General features: G+C 40.1%; 1 protein-coding gene across 1 annotated transcript in view; it reads right to left on the bottom strand.

The window, feature by feature from the left end:
- Positions 1-16,427, bottom strand: part of AFG1L (AFG1 like ATPase) — a 93,658-nt gene extending 77,231 nt beyond the window's left edge. Inside the window, exons 1-2 of the mRNA XM_075202882.1 lie at positions 16,289-16,427; positions 14,525-14,748 (exon numbers count right to left, since the gene is read on the bottom strand). Of these exons, the coding sequence (XP_075058983.1) occupies positions 14,525-14,748; positions 16,289-16,427 (363 nt within the window). The remainder of the gene's footprint in view (positions 1-14,524; positions 14,749-16,288) is intronic.
- Positions 16,428-19,878: the final 3,451 nt, after the last annotated feature.

The following is a 19,878-nucleotide window of genomic DNA, read 5'->3' as shown; positions in this document are numbered from 1 at the left end:
CTACCTATTCCGCATTATAATTGAAGGAGACATCATATCCATTCCCATTGGTAATAGCACTGCAAACTAGCTAGTCATTATAAGGATGATGTATAACAAGACATAAAAGAATTGTTCAATTTCATGTCCCTGAAAACTGTTACATTAAAGGATAATATATTATGTTATGTGAATACGAATCTTAAAAGACATCATGCAATACAAATTTACATGACAACTGTCATGATATACTGTATTATGTGAATATGAATCTCAAAAAGGACATCTCGCAACGCTAATTTATATGTTAACTGTCACAGGGATTGGGATAATATAATCCCTATGCTAAGATTAATAGTCAATCATCCTCCTAACTGGCTTCCCTGACGGGCTTGTTTTGTTTTTATTTCTATTTACACTTATTATTTCATATATTTTCACATGTTTTGGTTTTTAAAATATTCACAGATTTTTGATATCTGGTCAGACAACCCTTTTTAAAGATATTATTCAATAAAGTAGTTTTTATATTTCTAGTGGACTGGAGTGCCTCAAAGAACCAACCTCTTTAGGTTATTTATTTCAGCATATGTTTCTTGATCTTTCTATCATAGCCAGCATTAACTTTTTCAGCAATCTGTGCTACAGTAGCTCTTCTGTGAGTTTGAACCAGACGAGTTGGCCTTCACTTCCCACACGCATCAATGAGCCTTGGGCGCCCATGACCCTGTCGCCAGTTCACCGGTTGTCAGCCCTTGGACCACTTTTGGTAGGTACTAACCACTGCATATCAGGAACACCCCACAAGGCCTGCCATTCTGGAGATGTTCTAAACCAATCATGTAGCAACCACAATTTGGCCCTTGTTGCTCAGACCCTTATGCTTGCCCATTTGCTGCTCCCAACACATCAACTTCAAGATCTATATCCTATTTTAAATAGGATGATATATGTATTGGGATAATATTACAATTCTTTTTAGGAATGTTTATATTGGTTAATGTTTTTTGTTAATTGATTTAATATCCTCTATGATGGAGACTGAGCACTCATGCACGGAGTACGAAGAGTTAATGAATTTTTTACCATGTGTTAATTGTTTGCAATTAGCTGTGAATTTAAAAGACGACCAGGGTCAGTGTGAATTTTATCTCTGCAGAAATCACCTATACGGTGATGAAACGCGTCAGTGAGCAACAATATTCTGTTGCCTGAAACCGAGTGACATCTATATACACACAGTGCTTCCTTACCAGCAACCGCTAATCTCTTAGCAATTTTCGGAGAGTCCCGCACAAGACAGGTGCGCACCTCTATGACCTCGGGAGTGCGCGAATCCATGCGCTATTGTTTGCTGACTACGTGGAGCGGATAGGGGCAGTGAGTGGAGCTCCGATTATATATCTTTTACATCTATTAACCGGAGGAGGTTCATTGAATACAGGAATTGGAATATATCTACAAGGTACTGGTCTTGTGTTATGACGCCAGGGATCTGGTAAGAGACTTTGATATACCTTTGACTTTACCATTTGGAATTCTGTTACCATCTATGTGAGATATCCTCCTACAACACACTGTTTATAGCTCCACACTGCGGCTCCACGATCATTGGGAACTTTGTCTCCATGCAACATATACCATATAGCGCCATATATCAATAAGAGAAGTGGTTGCAGAAGTTGCTGGACTGGTTATATACCAACATTTTTGATGATTTGAACATTGTGTAGGTGCACCTACTTTGTTATATGTTCTAATTGGCACTGATATCTCCAACATGTGGTCATATTGTGTTTTACCATTTTAATGTGGATTTTAGAATGTTTTATTAAATTTACCTTTCTATTGTATATACCGTGCATGAGTACTTTGTGGCAGACCTGGTATTCCATCGCTTACCTTGGGTGTTTACATCAACTTCAAGAACTGACTGTTCACGTGTTGCCTAATATATTCCACAACCCTTGACAGATGCCATTGTAACAGATAATCAAAAGGTATTAATTTCACTTGTCAGTGGTTTTAATGTTGTGGCTGATTTGTATGTCCCTTGAAGAAGTCCATTGAATTTAAGGGACAAAACACATTGAGGTCAATCAACTCAGTCACCCTATCCCTCCATTGTATTCAGAAGCTGTGAACTGAATTGAAACAGAAGCTTTCTGGCACTGTTTATTACAAACCTAAAAGGACGGCATCAGCTGTCTATCAATATTTTTCATGTACATGCATTATTGGGGTTTTTTTGGGGTTGTTTTAACGAATACATTTTTTATTGATTTTTAAAGTTTTACAAAATGGGTACAGAAGAAAACAAAAGGGGGGGAAGGGTACATAAAGGGGATGGAACACAAGCACAATACACCTGAATGCATACAGAATCAAAATCAAAAGTATCGGATTATTTACTGTATATATTAAGCTTGACTAATACATTACATGTCAACAAATAAAAGATCATTCACCAGCGTCATTAGAGGCCGAGGGTAGGGAACGTGATGGATTTCCCTCCCCATCTGTCACATAATTGTGCCAAGCTCTCCACTTGATCAGCGGGGACGATGTTGACGTGGAGTATGGGACACCCAGGGTTTCCATTTCAAAATTGAAGTTGATTTTTGAGATCACCTTGGCCAGGGGAGGGGGGAGAGGCTGCTTCCATGCCTGAGCTATAGCTGCTTTGGTTGCTATCAATATTTGGCCTGTCACATATCTATCCCAACTGGGAAGAGTAGGGGGATAGTATTGCAATAAAGCTAATTCTGGCGTAGGGAGGACTGAGTGACGAAGGACTGAGCTTATCAATTGAAAGACCTTATTCCATAGAGGCCTTACTGCAGAGCATGACCAGAATATATGGAAAATATCGCCATGCTCAGAACAGTTGCGCCAACATAGCCGAGATATGGAAGGCCAGAATTTATGAAGTTTGTCTGGGGTGGCGTACGTTCTATTCAATAATTTTACCAGCATCTCAGTATGGTTAAGGCAATTGGACATTTTAAAGGAGTTGGCAAAAATATGTTCCCAGTCTACTTTTGACAATTCTAACTGGAGGTCTGATTCCCATTGGATCTGAGGTTTAGCCTTAGATGTGGCATTGAGACCCCGTAAAGTTTCATACCAGAGGGTAATGCTGGCTCTACTACTACCTTTAGTCAACGGGGAGTAATACCTGGCCAGGGGAGGACCTATTGCCATATTTCTCAACGGTGGCGAAGTTAACAGATGCCTGATTTTGAGGTATTTGTAGAAATCGCCTTTGGGCAACGAATACAGGGCACTGAGATGTGAATAGGGGGAAGAGCTCGCCCGAGTCCAGCAAATGTCCTAGAGTCTGAATACCCCTACTGATCCATCCAGAAAGATTCAAGTCTGGTATTTGTTTGGCGATCACCTGTAGAGACACACCCATCGTGGGGCACATCAGCCCCTCCGTACCCTGGCATAACCGATCCCACACATTCAAGGCATCTCTAATAAGGGCCGGCAGGGTTTCCCCAGGAGGTCTCCGTTGAACAGGTACCCACAAAAGATCCGTCAAAGGGAACTCTGGATTACATGTTAATTCCAAGTCTACCCAAGGTTTCACTCCCCTTGGAAGGTACCAGTCTCGAATCTGGGACAAATTACAAGCCTCATTGTGTTTTGGCAAGTGAGGGAGGGCCACCCCCCTTGTCGTTTCCCTCTAGTCATACGTTGCATAGCAATACGGGGGGGGTTGGACTTCCAGACATATGTTTTCAACAGAGAGGACAATTTGGCTAGCAGCCCCGGGGGAAGACAAAATGGGAGCATGCGGAATAGGTACATTAATTTAGGGAGAAGCATCATTTTAAACGCTGAGATCCTGCCTAACCAAGAGACCTCAAAAGACATCCACGATCCTATAAGCTTCAATAGTTGTTGATGTAATATAGAGAAATTATGTTCTATAATTAAGTCTAGATGGGGAGTTATTTGGATCCCAAGATAAGTAAGTCCATTAGTTTTCCAAGAAAAGCTAAATTTATCTTTTAAAACCTGTAATGTGTCCATAGGGACATTTATAGGGAGAACTTCTGTCTTTGAGGTATTCAGTTTATAAAGGGAGGCTTTCCCAAATTGAAGCAGTAGGTCCTGGATCGCTGGCAATGAGGTCTCCGGGTCAGTCACAAATAGGAGCACGTCGTCAGCAAATAGACACACTTTATGGGATGTCCCTTTTACCTCTAGTCCTGAGCATCTTTGGTCAAGTCTTATCCGTGCTGCCAACGGTTCAATGGCCATCAGATATATTATGGGGGACATGGGGCAGCCCTGACGGGTCCCGTTAGTAATTGAAAAATTTAGGGAGAAAAATCCATCACTATACACTCGCACTGAAGGGTTCGAATATAGAGACAATATGGCATTTAAGATATTACCGGCAAATCCGAAGGTATGAAGGACCTGAGTCATGTAAGACCAGTGTAACCTATCGAACGTCTTTTCAGCATCCAGAGATAGCAGTAACATGCTATCGTTATTTTTATGGCATTGTTCTATTAAATGGAGTATACGTCTCAAATTATCAGGGCCCTGTCTACCTGTCACAAAACCCACCTGGTCTGGGTGGATCAGTTTCGGGATGATAGGAGCGAGTCTGTTGGCAATCAGTTTTGCGAATATTTTGACATCAGTATTTAAAAGGGCTATGGGACGATAATTCTTGCAGTCAGTAGGGTCCTTTCCAGGTTTGGGGATAACCACTATATGGGATTCCAACATCTCAGATGGGAAGGAGCCAGAGTGAGTCCCGGCCTCATATAATTGAAGAAGAATAGGTGACAGTATATCTTGGAATGTGGAGAAGAATGAATTACTATATCCATCAGGGACAGGTGCCTTATTCTTAGGGAGTTGTTTAATGACCCTCTCTATCACGTCTAAGGACCAAGGGGCATTTAGTTCTTCCCTGAGAGAGGGGGATATAACTGGCAGGGGAAGATCAAAAAGGTGACAATATCATGTTCTGTTGGCTGGTGGGTACAGCTGTTGGTATGTAAATTATATAAGTCTGTGTAAAAGGCTGCAAAAGAGTCTGCAATAGCTTTAGGGTTAGTAATCTTAGTGCCCTTGGGAGTCGTAATGGTTCTAATACGATTCCGGGCCTGCAGACCCCTGAGTTTACGTGCCAGCAATCTACCCGATCTGTTACCCGCTACATAATATTTTTGGCGTAGCTTAGATAGTGCCATTTAGGTACGCTGCATAAGTAATTTTTGCAGTTCGGCTTTGACCTGTGTTCTCTCTAGATTTAATGCTTTGGACGGGTGTGTTTTGTTCTGGGTGTCTAAAGTTTTAAGTTTCGTCTGTAAGTACATGTTCGCCTTATGTAGTCTAGAGGCTACTTGAATAATCTTGCCCCGAACTATCGCCTTAAGGGCGCACCAGTAAGTAAAGACCGAAGTATCAGCTGGGTCATTGGTTTGTGTGGAGTGAATAACCTCTGTTATCTCTAATTTCGCCTCAAGCGAGAGTAACAGGTGTTCTGGCAGCCGCCATGGCCGTAACGCAAAGGGCGTTCGAATAGATTTCCATGTCCATATCACAGGAGCGTGGTCAGACCACGACATGGGGAGAATTTGCGTTTTGTGCGTGTTTTGTAAGGACCATTTGTCTGAGAGGATGAGGTCAATCCTAGAGTAGGTATTGTGTACTGTAGAAAAGTAGGTGTAATCTCTATCTTTAAGGTTAGCTGTTCTCCAGACATCATATAATCCAAATTCAGCCAAAAGCCTACCCGGGGCCATATCCAAGGTGGAAGAGGGTTGTGAATGTTTAGATCCTGGTTTTAGAGATCTGTCTAATTTGGGCTCTACTACTAGGTTGAAATCACCCATTATCACCAAACTACCTCTTTTAACCTTTTCAATCAGGGCTAAAGTATTTTTGAGGAAGTGAAGTTGCCTGGAGTTAGGGGCATAAAGTGACACTAAAGTTATCCATTTCTCATTCAATTGTCCTATAACTACCAGGTATCAACCCATCTTATCTTCCACTGTAGTGGAAAGTTTAAAGGCATTATTGTTTTTAACGATTTTACCAACGACTGAAGAATAAAAAATAAAAACCTCACTACATTACCCTATTACCACCCGTTACACAATTTCACACAAGACAACTATTCCGACCAATATAGTTGTGTGTCAGGATCATTGAGCTTATGAGTCAGTCACTTTTACCTTTGCAGTCTGGCTGGGCCGAAATGCAAAATGTAGACTTAGCCTCATGTATCAAACTCCTATTGTCCCATAGATTGTAAGCTTGCATGCAGGGCCTTCTCACCTCTTTGTCTGTTTTACCCAGTTTGTTTATTAGTTTACGATGTTTGACCCCAATTGTTAAGCGCTACGGAATATGTTGGCGCTATATAAATAAATGATGATGAAAGAGTCCCGATCAGCATGCCGATTCATGTGTACACAATATACATGATTTACTTTCAGAACTGTACTCTTCATCTGTCATAACAATCAGCTGAAAAGATTCTGACTGCACGCTCCGTAGAGATCTATGAAGATCCTGATCGTGAGTACAAATACACTGCAGAATTGGAACGACATTGTTCCAACGTTGAACGACATTTTTAGTCCGGTTTAAAATTCAAATGAAACGATACGATGTGCTTTGGAAAAATAATCGTTGTGCCAAAAAAAAAAAAAAAAAAAAAAAACAAAACACCTCAGCTGTAGAATTTACTTTCACATTAATACTAATATTTTACCATACATCCTTAAGACAAAGCACCTTTAGTTGCTTTACTAAACCATGTTCTGGTATGATTATGAAACATGCACCAGCAGTTATCCCTTCCTCCCCCGTACTGGTAAAAGAAACTGCATTTTCAACTTTATTCTTTCAACAGTAGCTATTTTCTTAAAAGTATGATTTCCCTCTCTCGGATCCATCATTATCTCCTTAAAGAATCAGAGAAAAATGGTTTTAGCCAGAATTTCCTGTATAATTATTTCCTTAAAAAGCCTTAGCATTATATCAGTCTCAAAAAGGAACACTTCTGTATTAAAGTAGACCACTTCATCGTCTGAACATTTTCTTAAGAATTGAACTGCCCGTGCAATGTAAATTGCAGAGATTCTATCAAGCTTCCGTGAATAGAACTTAGCCTAGCATGACTATTGACATTTAAAAAGAGAATTTATGCACAAAAAGAAAATTTCAGAAATTATATATATTTTATAATTAAACAGGGTGCACCATTTATGATTTACTGATATCATTGTAGAAATCTAAATGTACGTACATGAATATAATAAAAGCAGGGTTTGTCTGTGTGAACCAATCTTGATTTCACCTCTCCCGAGTGCTTCCTGGTTGTGAGTGACATCATCCGGGTCACATTACCAAACATCCAACACGCTTTGTCATTGGTTGACATAGTCAGGGACGTGTAATCTAAGTTGACATGGAGATTTGCCAATCACCATGAACAATTATAGACTATGATACATTAACCCCGTTGCATACTTTACAAACACAGAACATGAACATTCAGAGAATGGACTAAGATATAAACCCTGATCTTTATAAATGAAGCTTCAGCCAGAAAGAAAATAGTAAGAGTTAGATTTTTTTTATTATCGTGAGTTGGGTGATATTGACTACTAGACATCCATGGATGCCCATCTATGGCTGATCACTGTGCGTGCGCATTAAACAAAAAAAAAAAAGCCATCTAGAACACGGACTACTTAAAAATGAATATACATGTAGTGCCTGCGGACATGATGGCTCACAATGACATCACTGAGACCAAGGGAGCGAGGAAAAGTGTCAGGTGAGAGGAATGACTTTAAACTGTCAGTTGGCCAGGAAAAAAAAAAACAAGAGGGCTAGAGAAAAGGGAGACTGGATATGAGAAGGAGAAGAAGAAAGAGACAAGCAAGAGAATGGACAGGAGGCAGAAATAAGAAGTTGGAAGAGAGGAGACTGAACAGAGTGATATATACAGCACCAGGCTGAAATTTATAGAGAGTGAGATGAGGAGAAGAGGTGAAAAACAGTAGTGATTTACGTGGGAGGAAGAGGAGTGGTAATAACAGATTGGGAACCAGAAATCAGATTGCCAGAAGCAAGACAAAGTACATTACAAAGCTTGATATCTTTTACGCCACTTTAAATATCTGTATCCTGATCCTGAAGAGATTGCCTGAAACTGGACCAGAAGCAATTGTGCTACTGGTGAAGCACACGGGTACAACTTCTTCCTTTTTATGGTTCTTTATTGTCAGGATGGTAATAATGTTTTGACACCGTATACTTGCACAGCAATTATGGAGACCCTCAACGCTTACTATACATAGTCCAGCTCTCTGTCCAGATCAGCCAGCTAGCCCAGCGTTGATCTCCCTGAACAATGAAACAAGCAGGGTTTTATACCTGACACTCCTCCCACAGGCCTAGCTTGATGGACAGGTGACACACCCACCTTCTCTTTAAAAGGAAACGCCCATCCCTGGCTCTGTTTAGACCATCAGACCCACCCTGTCTGTTTGCTGAGAGGAAGCAGCTTTTAAATCATGTAAGTAAACCAATTTTAAACTACACATATGTTTTTACCTGGTTTAATCTCCACCTAGGTACATAACTGTGCCAATGTTTTACTCTACTTCCCTGCTTTCTCTGCATATTGCCAGCTAAATGCCTCCTTTTGTTACACAATATATTGAGAAGTACCCTTTAGTTTTATTATACTTCCTGTTTTACTAGAAAGACTGAGCAAAATGTACATATTAGTTTAGTTAGTCAGGGACCAGGTGGGATGTCCAGAAGATTAATGATATATACCATTGTTCCGGGACCGAATTACCATTTAAAGGGTAATTTTAGGATGGTTATCCAAGCGTTTGAACGGAGTCATATAGGAAATTAGTTATAAGAGTTCGGTATTGTTATAAAAACCACTCCAGAGAAGCTAGAGTTCTGCTACATGTGACAAGCATCAGAGAAATCTATGTTTATTACTATTTTATTACTGCTTTCTGAAGGGATCTCTACCATAGGAGTACTGTAGTTACCATTTTATTGCTACTGAGACCTCATATTGTGTTACTGAAAAGTAACGAACTGAGCCTGTAGATATGAATACCAAATGCACTTTATAATGTGTGTTGCATATTGTTATATATAGGACAGTCATATTTATATGTGAAAGTTATATTGGTTTCAACTGCTGTTTTTTTACATGTCCCTGTTCAGTGTGAACTGTTCGCTAGAATAATGTTAAGATGCAGAGGTACCTCTGAAGCTAGTCTTTAGGATATTAAGAACTGTGTTATTATATGATAAGCTAAAGGTTTAGCTTACCTGTGAGCCGATATACTGTTTTAAATGCGCACTTGTTATGCAAACTTACTAAAAAAGCAAGCAAGGAATACCCCTAACATGTGTCTTCTCCACAAGTTATCTACTGTAACCCATACACAGCTTTGATTTAAAAAGAAAATGTCCAAGTTATTCTGATAACAACAAATTAATTCCTCTTACAACTATCATGCAATATCTGAAGTGACCTTTCAATTTTGTCCTGGCTGCCAGCCAGAGAGAAATAACTGTTACAGGTGCCACTGGGTAAGAATCTTCTGGACCAACCAGGTCTCAGAAACTGCAGTTAATTTCTAGACCTGACAGGTCTTGAAAGAAGTACTGCAAAATGATATTCGTGTACAGTCATGGCCAAAAGTTTTGAGAATGATGCAGGTATTGGTTTTCACAAAGATTGCTGCTTCAGTGTTTTTAGCCTATCTATATATCATAGATGTTGCTATTATATACTGAAGTAAAATTACAAGCATTTCATAAGTGTCAAAGGCTTTTATTGACAATTACAATAAGTTTATGCAAAGAGTCAATATTTGCAGTGTTGACCCTTCTTTTTGAAGACCGCTGCAATTCGCCCTGGCATGCTGTCAATCAACTTCTGGGTCACATACTGACTGAAGGTGCCCATTCTTGTCTAATCATTGCTTGGAGTTTGTCAGAATTTGTGGGTTTTTGTTTGTCCACTCGCCTCTTGAGGATTCACCACAAGTTCTCAATGGGATTAAGGTCTGGGGAGTTTTCTGGCCTTGGACCCAAAATTTTGATGTTTTGATCCCCAAGCCACTTAGTTATCACTTATGCCAAGGTGCTCCATCATGCTGGAAAAGGCATTGTTCACCACCAAACTGTTCTTGGATGGTTGGGAGAAGTTGCTCTTGGAGGATGTTTGGGTACCATTCTTTATTCATGGCTGTGTTCTTAGCCAAGGGAGTGGGCTAACTCACAATTTTGCCTGAGAAGCAACCCCACACATGAATGGACTCAGGATGCTTTACTGTTGGCATGACACAGGACTGATGGGAACACTCATGTTTCATTCTCCAAATAAGCGTTTTTCCAGATACCCCAAACAACATGAAATGGGGTTCATCAGAAAAAATGACTTTACCCCAGTCCTCAGCAGTCCAATCCCTGTACCTTTTGCAAAATATAAGCCTTTCTGATGTTTTTCCTGGAGAGAAGTGGCTTCTTTGCTGGCCTTCTTGACACCAGGTCATCTTCCAAAAGTCTTTGCATCACAGTGCGTGCAGATGCACTCACACCTGCCTGCTGCCATTACTGAGAAAGCTCTGCACTGGTGGTGCCCCAATCCTGCAGCTGAAGCAACTTTAGGAACCGGTCCTGGCGCCCTGAAGCCTTCTTCACAACTATTAAATCTCATTCCTTGAAGTTCTTGATGTCCGATAAATGGTTGATTTAGGTACAATCTTACTAGCAGCAATATCCTTGTCTGTGAAGCCCTTTTTGTGCAAAGCAATGATGGCTGTATGTGTTTCCTTGCAGGTAACCATGGTTAACAGAGGAAGAACCTGTGTTACCGAGAAAATCACTGATCTGATATCATCTGGTCCTTTTGTGGCAGGGCTGAAATGCAGTGGAAATGTTTTTGGGATAAAGTTCATTGTCATGACAAAGGGGGACTTTGAAATTAATTGCAATTCATCTGATCACTCTTCATGACATCCTGGAATATATGCAAATTGACATCATAAAAACTGAAGCAGCAGACTTAGTGAAAAATAATATGTGTCATTCTCAAAACTTTTGGCCATGACTGTAGTCTGTAATAAGCAATATTAAGAATGCAATTTTTTTTTTTTTTTAAATGATAACAAAACAAAAAACATAAGGGGTGGCAAGAACAAAATCTTGAGTGGGGGTATCCATTATATAAGTTAATGAAAAGCTCAATCAAGTATCCACCAAAGCGAGGCAAGAAAGGTTTTTCGCTTTTCTAAGAATATGTACTGTCAGCTGTAGAGACCTCTGGTGCAGTTTTGTACTGTGGCAACAAAATATTATGAAGAAACTTTTCCTTTACAAGAGGTTAAACAGTTAACAGTTCAACCTACTGCGCTCACTGAAAACACTCTAGGTTGCATACATTGAAAGCTGGTCTTGAGAAATGCAATGCCATATGATCACCTGTCCCTTCATCACATCTGGCTCAAACACTTATATCACCTAGGCGGGGAAAACAGTCCTGTAATTGTATTCAATGCCCTGTTGATGTATACTTTAGTTATACACTTAAATAGATTGTCCTCTGATTTTTCAATTACTTTGTCTTATTAAACATTTCATCTATGTAAACTCCCCTCTTTATTCTTCAACATTGTTTTCTCTTTTGGAAACCACATGAGTGTGCAATGGATTTTTTTGATAAGATAGCTTCTATAGCAACCATTCTAAGTATATTTATATCTAAACAAACCATTAAGCACCAGGCGTCACGCTGTCTGTAAAAGTAAGTTAGTAGCCTGTGTATGCCAATACTGACCTAGAATGTGTCCTTTTTCCTTATCTTTATGTCACCCTCTATATTAAGTGCACTTGCATTATTTTTGTCTTCTAACTGCTATCTTAAGCTGGGTACACACTACAGAAATTTCGACCACCTTTTTATGCCGAGCAATTTTACATGCGATCGATGGTCCGATCGCACGGTCCATGGACTGCATACACACTAGCCTTGTTTAGGACGATAAAGGGAAGAGCGGATGTCCCTTTAGCGACTTTTTACAGCCATGTTGTCGTGAACAATGATTTCAATTTCATACACACTGCAGCGACATATGCAGGAAATGTAACGAGATACCAAAGGCATTAGTATAAAGGGGCAGAGCTTTCGCTAAAGTTAACACCCAACGCTGCATAAAAAGAGAAGACTACACTGTCTCTTCATTCATTTCTATAAAATAGAAGTTTAGTAATATACATTTAATTTAGAAAAACATTTAACTGCTAAAATGCAATGCAATGAATATTCCCTAATAATAAAATCCCTTTGTATGTAATGGAATGCTCCATTCTCGGCGTGCATCATCGCTGATTGGTCCACAGCAGAAACAAACGCCCATGTCTGAGTGTATAAAATGACAGAGGAACCTGTTTGGCGCCGAGGAGCGTCAGAAGATGGCGAGTGAGCAAGTGGCAGTGGGGGTTGCGGGTGAGGAGATGTCGTCAGTGGGGGTTGCAACTATGGAGACAGAGACGGAGATAGAGTCAGAGATGGTGCTGAAAGGGCCAAAAAATTTTGGAAAAGTTAAGGTGGGGAATGGAGATACTCAAGAAGAGCAAAGAGCAAATCCAATGAGCCTAAGAGAGGTGGAGATGATGGTCAAAATACTGGACCAGGACGACAACGACATTAAAAAAGGTCAGTAGCACATGTAGTCACATAAAGCTAAATGCTTTGGGCACATACCTGTACCGTTATAATAACCAAAATGGCGCCTATTTTCCAGAATGCTCGGAGGTTTAGCCCGCTATTGTTGTGATTTTTCCACAGGGACCAAAATATAAACTGTTCTCGAGCAGTGTGAAAGGTGAGAAAATGAGAGTATTTATGTCGTTGTATATAAATTACAGATATAGAAGTTAAATGGTAAACATTTTTTATTTCCTTGTATTGTAGATAAAGAAATCAAAGGGAATAGAGACCCAAGCCACATCAAGACCTGTTCTGCCACAAACCAGTAGCACCTTTAGAAATACTAAAAATAATACTCTGCAGTACTCAGCTCTCCGATTGGTATGGGCGCGCTCACTTCTCATGCGGATCTTTCAGACAGCTGTGTGTGTTAATTTTTGCACCTTTTTCCTGCAATAAAAATGTTGTTGAACACTGTGTGGTTTATTCTGGGTTCTTCACAATTATAAGTTAATCAAGGTTAATATAACTTTAATAGGTTATAAAGGTATAAGTGTATAAAGAGTAAATATGAATAACACACGTGCTTTACACAAGTGTAATGGTCTGCAGCCAGACAGGTGCAATATACATCGATACAAAACACAAGTCAGTGATGTGCGGATTCCGCACCACATGGGACTGGGACAGACATCAAAAAATTAACATACACACGCCCCCCAGGTTGAGGAAGTATCAGAGGATTGTCGTGGATCGGTCGGAAGTTTATACACACTACACAGCGAAAACGAGATTGGAATGAAAATATTAAACGGTATGACCAACCCCAAATGAGGCGACAATCGTCCATTTGGGCAGACTTTCGACCATCGTGTCACTGCACACACTGACCCGACTTTTGAACGAGCAGTCGTATGTCGGCCGATTATTGGACGAAAACCGTGTAGTGTGTACCCAGCTTAAATGAGGGGGTTGTTAGTCAATTGTCCCAGTACATTTGCTTTCAGCAAGCGAGACAACACAAAAAGAAAGATTAGAAAGATAAAAGAAAAGACAATCAATGGTTTTTTTAAAAAAAATGAGAGAGAGAGAGAGAGAGAGAGAGAGAGAGAGAGAGAGAGAGAGAGAGAGAGAGAGATAACCAGGTTGCCGGTTTATTGAACTTGGTAACAAATACAGTTGATGCAGGTACTCACAGTTGGTAGTTTGTAGTACAGCAGCAAACAGTTTCACATACATACATGTATGGAGTTTGCAATTATACACTTGTATATGCAGGCCGGTTGATATACCCTCCGCACGACCATGCAGGATTTATTTGTGGGCACAGGCTCTCCTATAAATATATTGAGGTTCCGCCGGTTACCTCCTATGTGACTTTTGGGAACATATACATGCACGGTAGGCAGCGAATATAGACTGTGTCCATCTGTGCAAAGTCTCTGATGGAAGCGTTGGTGCAAAATTATGGTTTGTGCTGTTCGTGCTTGCACAGTAGCGCATATCAGACACGAGGCATCCTGCCCCATTTCCTCCTCTCCCACTAAACCACTAGTGACCAGGATGCCAATCAAGGAGACGGAGCGCAGTGCTCCTTTCTAACATCAAATACCATACACAAACCACAGATTTTTGGACACATTTAAAAGCATTATTTATTCATCTAATAAAACAAAGTTATTTCCCAGAACCCTAGGTATAACATTTTTGTTTCCATATTTTGCTTAATTATCTCAATTTCATAACACTTACTATACAAGCTTATTTAAAAAGTACAGACTATTAGTAAAAAGTAATACGTCTGACCTGTGACAAAACTCCTTTGGACCTATTCCCGTATCCCCGGAGATCCTCATGAAGACTCTGTAAGTGTTGCATAACTGTTCGTTGATGCTCATCTTTCCTTAGCACACAGTCTTTTACCAGAATGTCGTACAGCTGAAGTGGCCCAGTACATTCATTAAACACTTTTGAATGTGTGTTTGTTTCCCAGTTGGCAGCTGAAGTCTCTGCTAACTGGCTAACAGATGCTTGAAAGAAAAAAAAAACAAATATAAGAGAGTATTACTAAAAATGTTATACCAGTTATTTCTAGATATGATATGTACTTCTAAAAGCATTTCATTAAATATTAACTCAAAATTTCCACAAAGGGAACAGGATTTATTAAAAAAAAATTAAACCAAGAATAGCTTAAAGTTGCAGACAAAAACAAATATGGCAGCTCAGCAACCCAAAGGGGTAAATTTATCAAGCTACGAGTTCCTGCAGGTTTGAAAAATGGAGAGGATACCTATAGCAACCAATCAGATTCTAGCTATCACTTAGTACATTCTGCAAAATGATAATTAGAATCTGATTGGTTGCTATAGGCTAGAAACTCGCAGCTTGATAAATCCTCCACCACCCCCAGTGTTTCTTCTAGTCATTTATAAGGTCAAAGATTCACTTCAAATAACAAATATTGTGCATACTTTGTGAAGAGGTCTTAACAGAAGCCTATTATCCCATACTATGCAAACTATTAACACTACTTATTTCTGAAGCACTTTAGCCAGTGATGTAAAGGGGCTGCAGCACTATCAAATTTATTAAGTTTATGAAGTAGAAGCATACTAGCATATTATCAACAACTCAACAATACATAATAAGATACAAGCATTTTCGTTATTCACCTTTAGATCACTAATAGCATAAATAAATAAAAACCGAAAGTCAAGCAGGCCCTGGTCTGATCATTCCTTAGCACCAGTGGTAGTTCTACTACAGAACTGAGCAGTTCTGTTATTCAGCTTGAGCTACCAGTTCTGACAGATTCAGTTATCTGTGTGAGCTGCCAAATTGGATAAAACTCTGAGGTAGAGTGACCAGACCTATGTTTCTATAGCAAATTAATATACTACAAATCAAACCATACAAGCTAAAAAAGTCAACAGGGATCAGGGGTTATAGACCCTTGCCTCTCTCTCTATCGAATACAATCTGATATTATTGCTGAAAGTTATCAAATGTGGAATTCCATTCTAAACCCCCACTCTCCTCCAACAGCTGTAGCTACTAAAAAAAATCTGTAAGATGCTGCATGCAGGATGTTGGTAACAGAAGAAAATAATAAAAAAAATTATTTCATCTTTGAAATGTTTATTCTCTGCAGTACAGTATGTAAGTCACTTTCTGGAAGCAAATCACAATGCAGCTGATTCGTTCCGATTCGTGGCCAGATTATTTCACTAGTCACTTGACACGGGCCAGTGTGGTACCCCTATAGATCAACAGGGCGAGTGGATTTAAGCAAATCCTAGTCAAGAGGGTGAAAGGTGGTGGGTGTGTATATATTCAAACTAACATTGGACTTTAGCTAGAACACCCTTGAGTAGTTTCACACTGAAAACCAGATAACCTCTAATACAAGTCTCTCCTACCAGCCTATATCCCTAGCATGTAACAAAAATCCAATACGTTCTCACTCTCTCATTCATTCTTTTCACACGTCCCAGCTGGGATGTCTTATACTGTCCTGGAAACAACCACTCTCCTAAGTGAGCTATGCGTCCCCCAGGTGCCACTAACCTGCCGTGGGGCTCCACAAACAGGGTACGGTGCGATGTGGGAGTTTTCCCCACCTGGCACCGCATTGCAGACTCCAACAACTCCGGGAAACTCTTAGGAGAGAGCGCAGGTAAACCAAGGGCGCGATGGGAGCCGCCATGTTGGTAGAGGCAAATTTAAATAACTTTATTTAGAGGACATTGGCAAAAGAGTGAGACAACTGCATGAGGCGAGGCTTGTTGCTAAGCAACAGTAGCATAATTATTCATTATTTGTATTTACCTGGTAATGTGTACATAAAAATACATAAATACATCTGAAAGTAGGGCGACTGTTATATTTATTTCTAAAAAAAATATTTAGCTTTAGGATTAAAACAAAAGCACAGCTGAAGACACAAAACATATGTTTTGAGAAAGTTTTGACCGCAACCCTATTAACCACACCAATAATTCTGCTAAATAATTATGCTACTACACGTAAACAAAAGTCATTATATTGGTAAACAACCTAATACTTTACATTTTTGCAGCTATGTTACTGCTTTGTATACACCTTTAAGGAGGCATACTTTCCAGTCTGCGACTTTTTCAGTGTGATAATATTCTACTTACCATTTTGTTTTGCGTTACCCACTTATTTTTCACAAATTGCTATAGACTGACTAAATTAACCAATTGGAAATAACAGCCATTTTAACAATAATCTATACCAGTCAAGTTCATGCAATTTAACAGAGGTTGGAAAAGCAAATCTTTTGTTATCACAGTGCGCAAGATTAGGTACAGGCAAGTTCAATGATAACTATACATTTTCATGCCTAAGAAAATTGAATCTCATATATAATATGTATGCTCAAATATTCTGCTGCTTGTGTAGTTTTTCTGGTCAAGAACAATGTCACATCACATTTTATTCATTCTGTACTTCAAGAACAAGTAAAATATTAAAGAAATATCATGGAACTGAAATAGTTATATGTTTTACAATAAAATTGTTAATGATTTCAAAAGTTGACGTTATTTAATTTTGCACATGTGAAAAATACATATATCAGACTTTTCTATAAAACCAACCAAAATAAATTGTTGGTGTTATATCCTAAGTGAAGAACAGAGGTACCAAGAGGTGGTAAGGGATGGGTATAATGTTCAAGAGTGCCTTTATACACATTGCTGTTTTAAATTTGGTTGGCAATGTCGCCGAATATCGTCAATTTCCTACAATCGGAGTTTAATACATTTACCCCCGGTCCTCCTTTGGCAATTATTGTGGGAGTGCCCATCTACAGTCCTGTCTGAGTTGGATTGTGGGTGTGGAAAAGTGACCGTACTAATTGGTCAGCACAGCCACATCAACAAGGCTGTACATGCACCAAAGCGAGGCTCCCCAGAAGCAGCCGCACAAGTAGAGATGTTCACTGACCCCTGTGTTTTGGTTTTGGATCTGTATTAACTTTGTGTGTTGGTTTTGGAAAAACCGCTCTCGAGTGTTTTGGTTTTGGATCTGTATTTTTTAAAATATGCTGAAATCACATAATGTTGCTATTTTTTGTTCCTACATTATTATTAACCTCAATAACACTATTTTCTAGTCATTTCCAGTCAATTTTGAAAACAGGGGAGGGCTGGCAAACTTCAGCCCAGGGGGCAGGACTCAACTCAGCATCCTATTTTAAAGGGAAATAAATGCAGGTGGCCCAGTGACTCAGCCGAAGGTAGCCCACTATGAGACCGGCCCAGGGGGCAGATGCCCCCCTGCCCCCCAGCCCATCCTGCCCCTGATACTAAGCGACAGAACAACGACACAAACACATGGCTGTTCATAGCACATCTAGGAAACATTGCCACACAGCAGTGGAAGAAAAGAAAAGTGGCTGAAATGCTTGGTTTCGTTGGGCCCCCACAAAACAAGCTAACAATGGGCTTAAGGCAGCTAAGCTAACAGTGCTGTCAATGAACTGTAAAACTGCATCAAGAGGCTGGTTAGAGCAATGGCACAAACACACAGCAGTTTATATCACATCTAAGAAACATTACCAGTGCCACACAGCAGTGTCAGGAAAGATAAGTGGTGCAAGATGGAATTGTCCTCCCACCCACGTTGGATCTTAAAAAGAACATGCACAGTTTAGGAGTAGGACGCTACTTCCTAAAAATTAGAAGAAGATGGTTCATCAAAATGAACTACAAATTCCAAGAGGAAGGCCATTACAGGCAATTACATCAAAGTATGCAGACTTCCGTAATGGTGGATTCCAGCGGAGATGACTCAGTATTGTGTAAGGATGATGTAGACACTGATGAGGGTGAGGACGATGACAGTGTAGATTGCAGGTGCTGAGATCTAGCTGAGAAAAGGGAGCTAGCTGATGCTGGTATGCTTGTTAAAATTTTGGGTAGAATGGCATGTTTGCAATTTTATGCTTTTCTACAGTAAATATTCATCTTTATTAGAGTGGTGTTTTTTTGTTTTTGTTTTTTAAAAAAGGTACCTAGCAGATGCAGCTTTAGCAGATGACTTAGAGGAATTAGTATCATCATGACTGGTGTAAGCAGCTGCTTGGTGCTCCTGATCTTCTGTGGACTGATGTGAATCCATATCAATGGCATAGAGCAATGTGACTGAAGAGTGACAAGAACACTGCTGCTCCTGTATCTGTGTGACCAATGGCACTGAGACTGGACAGTGACAAGAACAATGTGACTGGAGACTGGAGAGTGACAAGAGCTATGTGACTGGAGACTGGAGAGTGACAAGAACACTGCTACTCCTGTTTCTCTGTGACCAATGGCACTGAAACTGGAGAGTTACAAGAACAATGTGACTGAAGAGTAACAAGATATACCACCACCCCTCCTGTTTCAGTGTGAGCAATGGCACAGCACAATGTCACTGTAGACTGCCAAGAACGCTGCTACCCCTTCTGTGTCTGTCTGTGAAATGGCGCTAGATCTCCGTGGAAGGCTGTACTTATAGAATCCAAAACTCGCGAGATCCGACAATGTAACAATGATGATTTTGCCTCGTTTGCAGTTCCGAGGGTGCGCAGAATAACCGAGCCGGCTAGGCTCGGCACTCAGATCTGCGAGGGTCAGGTGTGCTCGGTTTTCGAAAAACTGAACCTGAGCATCTCTGCACACAAGGGCCCAAGATTGCTTTCTGTAGGGCTGGTGTGGAATGCATTCACTGAAAAGCCTGTTGTATAAAAACAGTAGCATTGTGCTCGACAAACGGAAAGGCCTACCTGCTTATTTGTCACTATGGAGTTTTGCGTCATTATTTTATTGGGGCTGCTTTTATACCATTAAACCAGTGAGCAGATATCTTAATCCTGCAATAATGTAGCAAAATGTATTTGTCTCTACTTTTCTTTGCCTTTTGGCATTTATTAAATGTAGTTCTGCCTATACACAAGGGGTTTAAAAGCAGACCATGCAGGGGCAAACACAGGATTTGTAGAGAGGGGTTTTTCACACCAGCATGCATGGGGACGTTGCTATAATTTTAGACAGTGCTTGGCTGATCTCCAACTCTTTCTATCCCCATCATAAACACGAGCAATGCTGCGTGTACTACTGTTAGGTCAAGCAGAGCAGTGTGAAGCGGGA

The sequence above is a fragment of the Mixophyes fleayi genome, chromosome 3, assembly GCF_038048845.1.
Source record: "Mixophyes fleayi isolate aMixFle1 chromosome 3, aMixFle1.hap1, whole genome shotgun sequence".
In the NCBI taxonomy this organism is placed as follows: domain Eukaryota; kingdom Metazoa; phylum Chordata; class Amphibia; order Anura; family Limnodynastidae; genus Mixophyes; species Mixophyes fleayi.
The sequence above is the reverse complement of the archived record's forward strand: the minus strand, read 5'-3'. Positions and strand labels throughout refer to the sequence as shown.